This window comes from Brachyhypopomus gauderio, chromosome 14, assembly GCF_052324685.1.
Source record: "Brachyhypopomus gauderio isolate BG-103 chromosome 14, BGAUD_0.2, whole genome shotgun sequence".
In the NCBI taxonomy this organism is placed as follows: domain Eukaryota; kingdom Metazoa; phylum Chordata; class Actinopteri; order Gymnotiformes; family Hypopomidae; genus Brachyhypopomus; species Brachyhypopomus gauderio.
This window is the reverse complement of record NC_135224.1, coordinates 11,536,211-11,552,035: the sequence shown is the minus strand read 5'-3', so window position 1 is coordinate 11,552,035 and position 15,825 is coordinate 11,536,211. Positions and strand designations below refer to the sequence as shown.

Below are 15,825 nucleotides of genomic sequence, written 5' to 3'. Positions count from 1 at the left end.
ATATTAATACCAAAACCTACAAGCAGTTGGTCAAATGACACCAGCAAATGTCAGACAGTGACCCATCATTTCCTGTTGAGTGAGGGACAGGAAGAAGCTGTACAGTGCACAGTGAGATCTGGTGTGGTGAACTTCAGCGGACCAGCATACTCTTAATAGTGATGCTCAATAAAATAATAGTAACACTCATCATGACTAAAAGGTTAAATGATTATTAACAAAAAGCACTTAAATGACTGATGTATGTGGTTTTTTCATGTAAAAAAAAAAACACACACACACACACATATATACAGTATATACAGTATATATATATATATATATATATATATATATATATATATATACTGTATATATATATATATATATATATATATATATATACTGTATATATATATATATATATATATATATATATATATATATATATATATACTGTATATACTGTATATATGTGTGTGTGTGTGTGTGTGTGTGTGCATGTGTGTAAAATTACAGAGATTAAAGATATGCATTATACAATTTTGTGCATTTTAGTCAATTATACACTTCATAGATTTCATGTATCAAGAGCACAAAAGCACAAAGACAGGATGAGGCCCATGATGAGTGTGTGGGTGTGGGTATGTCGTGGTTTGACTATTTTCCTGTCACAGGACTGACCATCTATTCTTTGACACACATCATACTAGTGAAACCACAAAAACACAGTTCCCACCAGACACCTTCCACCTCTTTTTCCATAAACAGAGACAACTAAATATACTCACCTTATTACTGCTGACTGATCTCACCAGTTATGTATTTTATAACACAAATAAACCAAGGATAGTATAACCTAAATGCAAGTAGGATAGTTGCATATATTTGCTTTTGGTAGCAAACATACAGTACATTATAAGTACAACATATTTTTTATATTCATTCAGAGAAATTCTGAAAATAATTATTGAATTCAGCATGCAAAACCTAATATATAATATGCATATACATAATAGGCAGACAGCAAAATTGATGACGAGAGAATCAGACAGAAAAATGTAAGAACATATTTATAATGTGGCAGCCCTGAAGCATAACAAAGATGAATAGGACTTAGGTGTTCAAACCGGTCATTTGTGCTGGCCAAAAATAATTAATTGCACCATAATCGATAACAAAGTAATTGGATCAGCTTACTTTATTGAGATTCTTGTTAAAAGTTGATCTGACCTTTAGTTAAAAAATAGGCATTTGCTAATGCAAATTAAGTGTAGGGTCAATAGGTCAGCGGCTGGCATAACAGTGACAATCTTCTGTGGCATAAAAGCTTGTTTGCTTAGATGCTGATTGTCTATCTCCCCCTGCTGTTGAGAGCTGGAAAAACAAGGTTGAATGTACTTGCTGAATGTAAAAGTTACATTGGTGTCAAATGAGGTCAACACTGATAACAAAACAGAGATATTTGTAAATTGACCTTGTAACTTAAAATCTGTAAGCAATTTGTGTTTTTTAGTATATGTACTGCCGTAGCAAGCACGCAACTTGTGTTTTTTGTAGTCAGTGGTATGTGGTAAATGGTATGGTTTTGTACTATATTAGCTGTGGCAAACTACCAGTGTTTTTCTTAGTGAATGTATAATTGTACATGCTCTCAAAGGTCTTCATGTGTAGATCCGCAATGAATATTTCTCTACATTCAGTGATGTAAAAAGTGAATGGTATTACTCATACGCACCTCCCCCTGGGTTATTGATGACCAGTTTCTTGCAGAGGTGCCAGTATGTTGCCTCCAATTTTTTTGGAGCCAGATGCTGAGCTTGAGATGCACAACTTAACCTGCGGTCACCTTGTCACACTAAAAATGGAATGGAAATAAACAGGAGGCGGGCCCATCGCATGTTACACACTTCTGTGGTCAAAGTTTCCAGAAAGTTCTTTACATGAGCAACAGACCAAAAGCATGCACGTGCATTAGCAGATCTCAGTGAGCTGTGAAATGAACTGGCAGGCAGCTCTGCACATGCTGTGTATCTCATTACCCATTTTAGTTTGCTAGTTTTGCCTTACTGGCAAACAGGTCAATTCAGGATCAATGTAGAAAATCTAAATAAAAGATTATTCTTCCAAATTCTCTTTTGAATCATTAATAAACATGAATGTGAAATGTCAAAATCTTCGGTCCAGCCACTATGTCAAAGCATCATCGGAAATTTATACTATTTACTCATACAGTGATTTTACACCCTATAAATTACAAGTCAGTTTTGCATATGTGGTGTCTTTTACATAAACATGTAAAACATGATTACTTGACTCACGGTACTGTCTGTGATGATGGAGCATGATAAATTGCTGATTGATTACATGAATGGCAAAAGGAACCAACAAACAAGGAAACAAATTAAACTACCAACAAGTGCATGAGACTATACTTCTCAGGTATGACATGAATGAGATAAGAGCGACCAATTATTGCCTGTACAATAAAATGTACATTGATGTGTACAGGAATTTGGGTTAAAGGTTGTAGTAAGTCCTTCACTTGGTCCATCAAGTAGCATTTCTGCACGAGATGTTGACCATTGCAAAGTTAATGTTATTGATCTTAATAGTGTGCACGTTCAGAAATGAAACCATCTCCCTCTGCAATTAACATGGTGCATAAGCTGCAGTTGTGATGCAGGTGAAAGTGCAACCATGTAAGTCTGCTGCCAAAGACCACTGTCACCTCCCCTGCTTCACCCACACATCATTTCGCATGCTGGTTCTTGAACACTGAGGGATGGCAACTCCTCACCCAAAGAGTTATGTAATCACTCCATGCCAGGATGTCTACTTACATTTACATTTACGGCATTTAGCAGACGCTCTTATCCAGAGCGACTTACAAAAGTGCTAAGTGTTTTGTCAGAATATGCATCTCTATCTAGTATAAACAGGTTTAAGTCCAAACTACTTGAGCTCAAGCACTGCCATAAACAGTTGCCAGTGCTGATACAAAGAGATGGGTCTTCAGTCTGCGTTTGAAAACCGTGAGAGAGTTCGCTGTTCAGATAGCGAACTTCTCACTTCCCATCATCTCCCTTCTCAACTGAGACAACAAGCTCCATGTCTGCTCCCATAGCTGGGCGGTATTGTTAGCTACTAGTAGAATTCAGGGCGGTGTTGCAACTTCAGCCAATCACCGCAACTTTCCCGCAAATTTGACCAATGACTGATGTCGTCTTGATGTGACGTCGACAAACTCCCGCCTTACTTCCGTATATACGTTCAAGAGGAGCAGACTGAAAGCAGCACGAGCGACGAAAATAACGGCATTTTTATTCACATTATTTAATGGTTGTTTATTTTCAAAACGCCCAACATCTTCACGTTCTCTCATGTTTCGTCCTGGAATTACAAGAGGCTCGCATTTGTCAACGTAATACAAGAGAACTGTTCAGTCAGACAGATATTTGTTGTGAAACGAAGCCGTTACAATTTCAAGCATTTTCAAGCACTTTAGCCTAAATTCCAGCACTTTTCAAACCTTTATTACTTTATTCATTTAATGTACAGGACCTGTCACAAATGCAAGTGGTGAGCGATCATTCTCAAAGCTTAAAATAGTGAAGAATAGACTCATATCCACAACGCGATTGAGGGGGTTGAGAAAGTTGGACTTCAGTGATCTTGTCAAGGACTTTGCTGCAAAAAAATCCAGAAAAGTAAGCATCTCTTCAGTTTCATTTTCACTTGTGAAGGAATTCTAAATGCTGGGTTGTTTGTACATATATCACTTGTTCATATGACTTTGTAAAATATACTTCAGTGTACCACTTACCTGCACTCTGTTTTAAAGCTTGTGTCGATTTGAAATAAATAAATAGTAGTGTTTATAGGAAGTAATTTTCAGCTTATAATTGTGTGTGCGCGTGTGTGTGTGTGTGTGTGTGTGTGTGTGTGTGTGTGTGTGTGTATGTACACGTGAAACTGCATAGCCATAAAAAAATAGGGGCCCGTTACTGGCACAAGCCCAGGGGCCATATCCCCCTAAAACCGGCCCTGCATACAGGGTAGCCAATCTAATGTCTGAACTTCTGTCAGTGTGCCATTGCTATTTCAAATAAGGGAATCGTGGAGCGGCATTTTCGGACTGTTCATAAAAACTATGACATTGGCTTTCCTCCGAAAAGCGAGCTGAGAAGGAGAAAGGTGAAAGAACTAAAATCTCAGTTGTCCGGACATTTCACTCAAATATGACCACAAAAGCGGTAGCCACTGAAGCATCATTTCGGGTGAGTCACTTAATTGTTAAACACAAGAAGTCCTTCCAAGAAGGAGAGATGATAAAAGAGGCATTTGTTGAAGCCGCTGATTCCTTAGTCCGAGACTTTAAAAACAAATCTGAAATATTATCTTCAGTCAAAGCTCTCCAGCTATCGAGGAATACAGTTACAATACATGAATCCATGACTGAGGATTTGACCCAGCATGACCGAAGATTTGACCCAGGATATTGCGGATTGCGATTGTTTCTCGCTACAATTAGCGATACTTTAAAATACTTTATAAATATAAATAAATAAAATACTTTATTTATCCTAAAAGGAAAACTAAAGAAAGAATACACTATTACCTTAAATTATGATAATATAGAATAAATAAATTTGTTTTGCATTTTTTTAGTAGGTAGATCATTTTGACTTGGTCATTTTATAAGTAGCTCGCAAGCTGAAAAGGTGTGGGCACCCCTGTCCTAGATAATAGTACAGATAGGCCAGAATTCAAGATGCCCTTGAGTCAGACTGCTACTAAACTACAGGAACCAATGTCATTACCTACAGTTTTGAAATAGTGTCACATGCAAAGTAAAGCAGTATGTGTAGACGAATATCCTTACACATGTAGCCTTATTACAATGCTAGCAGCTAAGCAGAGCCACGCTTAGCAAACATCCAACATAGTTCTACTGGGGGTAGGGGGCATCTACACTGAGCGCTGCAGGGGGACTTGCACTTCCTTGGATGTCCACTGGAGATGTCCGCTCAGTGCTGTGGAACCCTGGAACGTTACCTGGGGAGGAGCCTCGGGAGATGAGTCAAGCAGTTCCTAATCTTTCACCTCCTTCTCCCCCTTGTCCTCCAAGGAGATGTAGCTCCTAATACTGGTACCTTTGGAGGTGCTGCTCTCTGGGCATTCCATAATTTCTCCCTCAGAGGAGGTAAAAGCACACCTCTTCACCTGGTGTGCACTCCTTGTGGTGTGGCCACGAGTTGATGGAGTCTTCTTCATCTTCCTCCAAACAGCACTCTGAGGGAGGTGGGCTGAAAGCCCTACCTCGACACCTCACCATCTCTGCCGAGTATTTCGACGGTGGTGGGCTGCCGTCGTCTCCCCCATAGCACTGGTCCCATCTGAGTATTCCAGTGGAGGGGGGCGGACCCGCCCGAACTCGTACTCGGGAGGGGTCTGTAAGCCCCCTGTAGAACTCAGCCAGTCCCTCCTCCTTGGCCTTGAGAGAGCACCTTATCAGGTGGTCACATATGACATATGAGGCCACATCCGAATCGGTGCAGAGGTTCACGGGGAAGGGTGCATGATGGTGTTTCCCCTTCTTCTTTCTGCTGTGTTTGCCTCCGTTCTTTCCACTTGACTTATATCCTGGCATCCTCGGTTGGCTCCTCTTTCTGTCACGTGCAAGGTAAGGCAGTATGCATACACACATATTCTTAAACACAAAGCTTTATTACAATGCTATAGCAGCTAAGCAGACACACTTACCAAACATCCAACATAGAATGGACTGCACAACAAATGGACTCACAAAGACAAGCACGGGACAGGACAACCTTACACAATATATACTGAACACACAGCAAGCACTGCGTGTAACATATTAGACTGATGAGATGGGTGAACACATACAAACACAGGAAGAACATATATGGATGCGGACTACAACTACAGACACCCGGAGGGATGGGACCGGGGATGTAACATTATATATACGTAATTTTTAAACATAAGTGAGTATATGAGTAGCAAAACAGATGTGTGTATCTATGTAAATGACATGACAACAGAAAAGAGTGTTACGGAACAGCTCCGGACCCTTCTCTGTGGGCGTGCCGCTACGTCGTCTGCGTGCAGTTATGTCCATGTTAGTAGTTCCGTGGGTGTGGGTTGTTTGTGAGCGTGTTCGTTTGTTACACCTGTGCCTTGTCTCGAGGTCACGTGGGTCTGTGTAATTCACCTATTTAATGTGCGTTCGCGCGGTGTCGTGTGCTCGTCTTTGTCTAAAGTTCATGCCCGTGCAAGCCTCAGCATCAGAGTGCTTGCACCGTTAGTGCTGGACTTTCCGTTTTGTGTTCAATAAAAGTACGTGTTTCACTACGATCGTCGTTGTGCCTGCCTCCTCCACAACACGTCACAGAAAGACGAGCCGACCAAATGCCAGGGTACACCGCAGCAAGGAAAAAGGGGAAGAAGACCAAGCGCCGTCACGCCGCTTCCCCTGCGTGTTGCTGCACGGTACCGGTACCCGATGGGGAGATGCAGCAGGACCCCGTGTGTGCGCGCCTGCTGCGTCAAGCTCAGGCGGCCGAAAGCGCAGCAGGGGCAGCGTGCTTCCTGCTGGCCGCCGAGAGGATGTGGAGCATCAGGCGCGGCGCTCCAGCCCAGGCATGCCCCGAGGAGGAGAAGAGCGCACCGCACCAGGTACTCCCCGAAGAGAGGGGTTCCAGTGAGCCCCTAGAGGTGGGTGTAGGCGCCTTTGCCCTCACCCCTCCCGATTACGAGTCTGGGAGTGAGGACCCCGAAGAGGAGTCGGATGCGCCTCTGTTTGTGAGCGTGGGCTCCCTCGTCATGTCCCCACCCGAGAACGAGTTCGGGAGCGGTGAGTCCGATGCGGAGGGGTGTCCCCCCCTCTCAGTACACTCGGAGGAAGAGAGCGAGGGCGGGGCTAGCGGCTACCCCTCCATGGGAGCGGCTCCCCGGAAGTCGGATGAAGAGGGGGTCAGCCCTACGCCCTCGTTGTACTCAGCACCAACTGTGTATTACGGGGAGGGTGCGGAGGAAGTCAGTCCACCTCAATCCCTTTGCTCCGACTTCACAAAGCCCTACGGTGCGGAAGGAGTCAGTCCACCTCCATCCCTTCACTCGGACTCCACCGAGCGCTGCGGTACGGAGGAAGAGGACGTTAGCCGCCCTCCGTCCGTTTGTGCACCATCCTCAGAGAGCGACGAGGAGAAGGAAGTTCCTCGGTCCCCCTCAGCGGCGAGCAGCATGGACTGTTCCCGCTGCACGACCCCGGAGGAACCCATGTCGCTGGGTCGGAGTGTCGCCGAGAGCGAGGAGGAGATGGAGACGTCGGAGGGCGAGGCGAAGGCATCCCCAGGAGCGCAGGGGGTTCCTGGTGTAGTCAGCGGTCCAAGGTGGGTGTGTCATGCGCCCTTGGAGCCGCCGCGGACACCAGCCGGCGCAAGGCACAAAGCCAGGACTCCGGTCGCGCCCAAAGGGAGAACCGAAGCTCCCCGAAGGAAGCCACCGGGAGCGCGGCCAGCGGGAGCCCCGAGCGGCGCAACGCGCGCGCGGAGTCAGAACCCAAAGACCGGAGGGACTCCGCCGCCTGTACCGCCCGCTACGTCTGCGTCCCCAGGAGGGACCGCGCCACCGTTTGCGCTTTGGCAGGCAGCCGGAGCGATGTCATGGCTGCCTGTTCCCATATGTTTGTCCCGTTGTTATTCCCTAATCTCCTTTTCCCTCTTGTGCCTTTCGTGTTTCATGTGCCAGTGTGTGTGTTTGTCGCTGTGCCGTTGTTTAATGTATTTTCCCCTGTCTTCCCAGGGAGGGTGTGCTAGAGCTGTTCGCGACGGTTCCCGCCGTCGGGGGTGACGGCTCTCGGAGGCTCGTGATCCCGGCGGCTCCGGACCTGCCCGTCGGTGTTGGTTCGGGGCTTTCCAGCTGCGCGGGACGCTCTGGGAGTAGCGAGCCCCTGGCGGGGGGTTCTGTTACGGAACAGCTCCGGACCCTTCTCTGTGGGCGTGCCGCTACGTCGTCTGCGTGCAGTTATGTCCATGTTAGTAGTTCCGTGGGTGTGGGTTGTTTGTGAGCGTGTTCGTTTGTTACACCTGTGCCTTGTCTCGAGGTCACGTGGGTCTGTGTAATTCACCTATTTAATGTGCGTTCGCGCGGTGTCGTGTGCTCGTCTTTGTCTAAAGTTCATGCCCGTGCAAGCCTCAGCATCAGAGTGCTTGCACCGTTAGTGCTGGACTTTCCGTTTTGTGTTCAATAAAAGTACGTGTTTCACTACGATCGTCGTTGTGCCTGCCTCCTCCACAACACGTCACAAAGAAAAAATGACTGGAACAGCACCAATTTAGTGCCTGGGAGATGCAAACCATCAGTCAAAAAGCAATAAAAAAGTAAAAAAAATAAAAATAAAATTAAAGCATACAGTATGAACATAGCCTTCAACTACACAGTCTGGTTTGACCTAGCTTGCTTCAATTCCTGAATCTGCATTATTTCCAACAGAACAGTCTCCCCCCAAGCTTGAATTCATTTAAAATCTAGGCAAAAAGCTTAGAGCCCCCAGTCATACACATTTCTGGTAAACTGTCATCTCTCATTCAGTCAATTGAAGCATTTACTTAGGTTTGTGATGATGATGTAGGCCTCATGCCTAACTCATGTCATGGAAGTATGATGTAATTATGTAGCAGAATAGTATAAAACTATGGTCTGTGAGAGGGGGGTCAGCTCTCTCTTGCAGACGCTCTTGAGTATATGTAACAGAGATCTTTTGTCTTTAATAAACTTTGTATTTTACTTTGATACCATACCCTACTACTGTTGACTGTTCTTGGTCAACATTAAGGTTCAAATTTCCATGACACACAATACAAGGTTTAACTCAAGTTCCATTTCAGACATTCATGCTGAGATTTCTTATTCTATGGAAATGTGGTCAGAATTTTATCAATATTCTATAGTAAAATTACATTACTCCCAGTGTAAAGCTAATCCCATCCAAGGAGTTCAACTGTAAACTGTGAAATTAAAAGTGAAACCAGTGTAATCCAGATAGATGTATTTTATGTATCAGTATGTAATCCATATACATTTTAATTCAAGTTCAAAGTGTTTATTGTCATATGCACAGAGGAAACAAGTATCCTTAGATACAATGAAAATCTTACTTTGGTGCTTGCTAAGAATGCCACAGGAAATATACACTAAATAAAATAATAATATAATAATAAACATAAGCTACTACAGTAGAGGATCTTAAATTTACACCAGAGAATAAATTACAGTGAAAAAAATTTACAATGTATAAATTACAGTGATATGGATAGTGTTGCAATAGTGCGACTGTAGACATGTGCTACAGTAAAGTGACAGTGGGGTGTAAATATGGAGCAGTAAGGTGCAGGTTATTCCTGAGGAAAGAGTTATTTATCATTGGAATTACACATCACACTTCTGTACCCATGTCTGGACAGTCTGAAGTGTGAAGAGTCATTTCTGATTCAGAACTCTGATTGCGGTGGGGAAGAAGGAGTTCTTTAATCTGGAGGTCTTGCACATCATGCTCCTGTACCTCCGGCCTGAGGGCAGAGGTTTGAACAGTCCATGCTGGGGGTGGGTGGGGTCCTTGATGATGGTGGCAGCTTTCCTTTGGACTCTGTGGTTGTAGACTCTGTGGTCTGCAAAGAGTGCAGTGGAGAATTGGTGATCTTCTCTGCAGTCTTCACCACTCTCTGTAGGCATCTGCGGTCCATCTCAGTCAGGCTGCCGTACCATACAGTGATGCAGCTGGTTAGGAGACTCTCAATGACGCAACTGTAGAAGTTGGTGAGGATCACAGGAGACTCCCAAACTTTTTCAGCCTCCTCAGGAATTACAGCCGCTGTTGAGCCTTCCTGACAAGCTGCCTGGTGTTCAGTGACCATGTGAGGTCCTCACTGATGTGGACCCCCAGGTACTTAAAGCTGCTCACCCTCTCCACCTCGAGCTCCCGGATGAAAAGTGGTCAATGAGATCTCCTCTCTTTCCTCATGTGCACTATCAGCTCCTTTGTCTTGTCCGTGTTGAGGGTAAGGTTGTTTTTATCACACCATGACACAAGTCTGGTCACCTCCCTCCTGTAAGCTGCTTCATCTCCCCCAGTGATGTGTCCTATCACTGCGGTGTCATCAGCAAATTTCAGGATGTTGTCGTCCTTGTGGGAGTCATGGGTGAACAGGGTGTAAAGAACATGGCTGAGGACGCAGCCATCTGGAGTGCCGGTGTAGGTGGTGATGCTGGCTGAAGTCCTGTTGCTAATCCTGACAGACTGGGGCCTGCCCGTTAGGAAGTCCAAAAGCCAGTCACAGAGGGTGGGGTGCAGGCCGAGTGTGGAGAGTTTGTGTGTGAGCCTGCGCGTGATGACTGTATTGAAGGCCGAGTTGAAGTCCACAAAGAGCATCCTGATGTAGGAGTCTTTGTTTTCGAGGTGGGAGAGGGAGTAATGAAGGGCAGCAGCGACTGCGTCCGAGGTGGACCTGTTGTGATGATAGGCGTACTGCAGTGGGTCCAGATTGTCCGGTATGCTGTCTTGGATGTGGGCCAGCACCACTCTCTCAAAGCACTTCATAATGATTGGAGTGAGTGCTACTGGCCTGTAGTCATTCAGGCAGGTGGGGGGCTCTTCTTGGGGATGGGGACAATGGCTGTCGTTTTGTAGCAGGTGAGAACAATGCGCTGGCTGAGAGAGAGATTGAAAATGGAGGTCAATACAATAGCCAGCTCGTTCGCACATGCTCTGAGCCCCCCCCCAGGAATGTTGTCTGGTCCTGATGCCTTGCGGGGGTTGATCTTCTTCAGAGCTCTGCAAACCTGGTGCTAGTGCTGGAGGTTTCGAAGCAGGTGTAGAATGTGTTGAGGTTGTCGGGAAGGCTGTCTGTGGAGCTGATGATGCTGGTGGTGTTGCTAGTCGGTAAAGTGTTGTAGGCCTTGAAGAAACCTCTTCCGTTGTGTGGTGGGCATGATGTTATTCACACACGTGCTGATGTAACCAGACACATGTTCAGCATACTCCTGAATGTTGACAGAAGAGTCCTCCATAGTGGCTGCAGCTTTGAACACATCCCAGTCTGTCGTAGCAAAGCAGTCCTGCAGTAGCCTATGCTCTCAGTTTCCGGAGACCATACTTAAACTGTTTTGCTAACTGGATTTGTTTGTTTCAGTCTTTGTCTGTAAGTACATGAACAAGGAGATGTGGTCTGAGTGTCCAAAGTGGGGGCGGGGTGCAGCTCTGTAATGTGCTGACGTTTAAATTTAACATCATGTCCATGACTAGATTTAAATTCATGCCCATGAACACCTTTACTTGGATTAAAGGCTTGCAAAATAATATACAAAAAAGAAAAGAAAATGCTTAAATATTTTATAAGAAACATACCAATACCAATGACAAAATCTGTAAGTGCCTTTGAAAGGCCTGCAGTTGCTGTACTATATAAGAAAAATTTGGGTCAACTGAATGAGTGGAAAAAAAAATGTACGACAATAGGGAAAGAGCAACCAATGAGGCTTAGCCGACACCATCCAAATCGGCCTTAAAGAAAGACACCTCAACCTGTGAAGTCTCAGTCTCACTTGCCTTCCCAACAGTATGTAAAGAGTACAGGTGATCTGGGTTTTCAGATATGTTTAAAATGATCAAAGCTTTCATAACTTTTATGCTTTACATAAGAGCAGGTAAGTGATGTTATATTAATAGATGCAATTAAAACAATCCATCAAATTAGATATATGGTGTAAAATGTAGTTTTACATTTATGAAAAAAATAAAACATGGATAAAATGTAAAATATATTTTATAGTATGACTAGTATTATACTTACTATGACTTTTTCTGTCAGTTATTGCCACAGGTATCTCTGTTATCCAGTCTGAACCACTGAAGACATTTGTGCCAGGAGATACTATAACTTTAAACTGTGAAATCTCAAAATATCACGATAACTACTTCTCCTGGTTCAGGCAGTCTCTTGGAGAAGCACCAACATGCATCATCACTCTTTATGCTGGCCTCAATCCTGTGTTTCATGGAGATATTAAGCATGACAGGAGATTCAAAGTAAACAAGAACGGAACTCTATTTTCTTTGACAATTTCAGATCTAAAGCAAGCAGACATTGGAATATATTATTGTGCTGCACGAGACTATGATCTTGTTATTTTTGGTAATGGTGTGTTTCTCAATTATGAAGGTTAGTCATTTTCAGTTTAAAACACTTCTGGTATTTTAAAGGTTAATGCTTTTGGTTAACTTCATCCTATCTCTATGCCCAGGCCCACGTTTAAAGCTCCATCATTATATCAATGAACGTGTATTACTGGAGCAGACAGAAAACATTTTGACATTGAAAGAGACAGTTCATTCAGGAGGCTCAGTGATTCTGCAGTGTACAGTTCTGACTGAGAGCTGTTTAGGAGAACACGGTGTCTACTGGTTCAGACATGGCTCAGGAAAATCTCATCCAGGAATCATTTACACTCATGGAGACAACAGTGATCAGTGTAAGAAGAGCTCTGAAGTCGTCTCTCCTACAAAGACATGTGTCTTCAACCTTCCCAAGGGGAACCTCAGCCTCTCTGATGCTGGAACATACTACTGCGCTGTGGCCATGTGTGGAGAAATACTGTTTGGGAATGGGAGTAAGCTTGAATTTACTGGTGAGCAGACAAATGACCTCAGTGTCTGACCAGATGTATAATATGCGTTATAACAGCACTAATACAAAACAATCCGTGAATTTTAGATTCCTCTCAGAAGTCCAAAGTCATTCAAATTGTTGCCTTGGTAGCATCCAATGTGTTGTCCCTAATTATTATTGTGGCGCTGTTATGCAGAAGGATAAAGACAAAGAATATGACAATAAAACAGTCTGGTAAGTGCCTGGCATTTATTATTGTTTACTATTATTTACTTAAATAGTAATAATGAGAAGATTCATTTCAGGATGTTCTACTTATACACCCAACATGCAGGTGGAGCAGAGCAATCTCATGATCCATCAGCTTCTTCCATTTCTTCCATGAATGAGGTAGAACATTGGTATTATCAATGAAAAGTAAACAATAAGCAGTTGTAAACAGTAAACAGATGTTCCAGATGTCACTGTATTAAATCAATAAATTTAAATTTTTTAAAGATTAAAAACGTATTTACATCAACATTATAAGAAAGCAGTACACATAAACTGCTAAAATGTTATAAAAATGAATATATGTGTATAATCGTGTGGTCATTACCGGTATCCAGAATGTCCAATGCAATATAGTTTCTTCTTCAGAGTGTGGAACGAGAAGAGTTGAACTATGCTGCAATACATTTACCTGCAAGAAAATTCAAGCATCACGAGACAAGAAGAGACACCACCATCATATACTCTACTGTTAGTGGTTTAAACTGACCATAGCAATGTCATTCATTGTAATAAAGATCTTAACCTTTGACTGAGAAAACACATAACAATGACTTCAGTCTGAAGCAATTCCATTAAGGTTCACTTAACCAGGATTGACAGAATTGTCACTCAAGCAATAACATGGAATAAGTAATGAGCAATTGAATGAAATTATTGGCATAATTTTGTCTCTGACTTTCTCATTTTCCTAAGTATTCTGCCAATTCATAGCACTTATACTTTGTTAGTTTATCCTTAAAATGTTTTCTTTCTTTTTTCTTCTTTTATTAGATTCTTTGAAATTGTAAAGCAACTCTGGAGTATGTGAAAGGCAGTTTTTAAATATAACATTACTATTATAATTTTTGTTAATATAATTCTTATTATTATTATTATAGTATCCTGCCAATTCACAGCATTTTGTAAATTTTTCTTTAAAATGTTTTTTTCTTTCTTCTTTTTTTGTTAGATTCTTTCAAACATTACTATTATAATTGTTATTAATATCATCATCATCATCATTTTTCTTCTTCTTCTTCTTCTTCTTCTTATTATTATTATTATTATTATTATAGTACTGTATATATGTTTCTGGAATTTGATGTTAAGTAATTGCAGAATTTATGTTTTTTAAGGAGTTTGTCAAGATATGCACCTGAAAGGAAACAAGAATCAGAGAACAGAGATTATAATGAAAAAATAAGTCAGAACAAGAAAGCGCAAATCTATAATCATGGTTGTTTAAATGGTCAATGTAACGCGTAGCGCTACGGAGCGAGGAGGCGGACACAAACGCTGAGGAGAGCGAGATTTAATAAGGGGAATTTCAAAATCAAAGTCGTAGGTACAGGCAGGGGTCATAACGGCGTGCCATCCAGATTAGACAGATACAGAGGCATGATAAAACAGACAGTAACCAAACAGGGTAGGCTAACACAGAACAAGGAGCAGACAACGGAGATAGTGATTACCACAAGGCAGCGAAGACAGAACATAGATCCACAAAGGAGCTCTAAACCACAAATAACCGACCAAGGGCTAGGGAAACACAGGGATTATAAGTACACGGCGCTACACTAGAAACAGGTGAAGACAATGACGACACAGGCATGGCAGACAGAGCGAAATTATGGTAACAGACAAGCAAGACATTATAAACAAGCGAGGAACAACACAGACACGAGGAGCAGGGACACCGGAGTGACAGCTAGGAGAGAGGGGCGTAGCCCTACGTGACAGTCCAAGTTCATAATAATAAATTCATAATGAATAAAAAGCTAATACCTCTTATATTTACCATTTAAACATAGAATTAAATGTAATACAATTATTTTATATGCACGTTTGTTTATAATCTTTTTTTAACTGATGTTTTAGCAAGCGAGTGACAAGTCTTCTATTTGATGTGTATGAATGTGAATTCATAGTGTCCTCACTATCATATTGATTAATCAAATAAATAATTACCAACTGAGGGTTGGATGTAATATTGTGAGGTAAAGCAGGATGCCAAGGCATTATTTTCACACAGTATGGGGCTGCATGCTTTAACCATGTAGGAGTGAACCTTGTTACTTGAAACCAATGTTTTTGTTTGTTTGTTTTTTAAGGTCAAATGAACACTTTTATTGCTTTACTGAACTGTAACATGAAAAATGCAAAAAATGCAATGGTCAATTGTTATTATTATTATACAAATAATAGTCAATAGTGCAGCCTTTCTTATTCAAGACAACTATCTCTTCTGGTAGTTTCTATTCAAGTTGGTAAATGTCTCCTGAGGGATTTTAGTCAATTCTTCCTTGGTAAATTGTTCAACATCATGAAAATTGCTTGGTCTCTGTGCACAGACCCGAACCTTGAGCTCCCTCCACAGATTCTCAATAGGATTGAGATCAGGGCTCTGAGAGGGCCACTCAAGAAACTGGATTTTGGTGTATTTCAAAAAGTCTTTGATGTATACTTTGGGTCATTGTCTTATTGGAAGACCCAGCGAGGACCTAACCATATACTGGCAGCAGATGTCAATCAATCAATCAAAATTGATTTATATAGCGCTTTTTATAACAGTTGTTGTCACAAAGCAGTCCAAGCCTCCAGTGAGCAAGCCAAGGATTACAGTGGCAAGGAACAACTCCCTAAGTGTCAGGGCTGGCTCAGATGCCACGCCCTCTACCTCCGCACGGGGCACCCGAGTCAATGCCAGACTAAATCGGCATAATCAGCAGTGATTAGTCTCAGCTGTTTTATAGGCTTCTTAAGGAAGCTTGTGGAGACGGATCACTGCTGAATCGTTTTGGTCTCAAGCCGTTGCGCTTTCAGCCCGTCTCTCTCTCTCTCTCTCTGTCATATTGTTGCGTTTCAAGGTGTCTCACCACCTCCTTCTCTCTCTCTCTCTCTC

At 42.7% G+C, this 15,825-nt stretch overlaps 1 protein-coding gene across 1 annotated transcript; it reads left to right on the top strand.

Moving 5' to 3' along the window:
- The first annotated feature begins 11,594 nt into the window (after positions 1-11,594).
- On the top strand, positions 11,595-13,332 carry LOC143475505 (uncharacterized). The gene is made up of 5 exons (XM_076973354.1): positions 11,595-11,709; positions 11,874-12,224; positions 12,307-12,690; positions 12,777-12,905; positions 13,280-13,332. Exons 1-5 carry the CDS (start codon positions 11,658-11,660, stop codon positions 13,330-13,332), a joined length of 969 nt encoding a protein of 322 aa, XP_076829469.1. The 5' UTR covers positions 11,595-11,657.
- The last annotated feature ends 2,493 nt before the right edge of the window (positions 13,333-15,825 follow it).

Coding starts and splice junctions, on each gene's coding strand:
- LOC143475505 (XM_076973354.1), top strand. CDS start 11,658: ATGTTTAAAATGATCAAAGCTTTCATAACTTTTATGCTTTACATAAGA. Junction 12,225..12,306: donor TGTGTTTCTCAATTATGAAG/GTTAGTCATTTT, acceptor CTCTATGCCCAG/GCCCACGTTTAAAGCTCCAT. Junction 12,906..13,279: donor TATGACAATAAAACAGTCTG/GTAAGTGCCTGG, acceptor ACCGGTATCCAG/AATGTCCAATGCAATATAGT.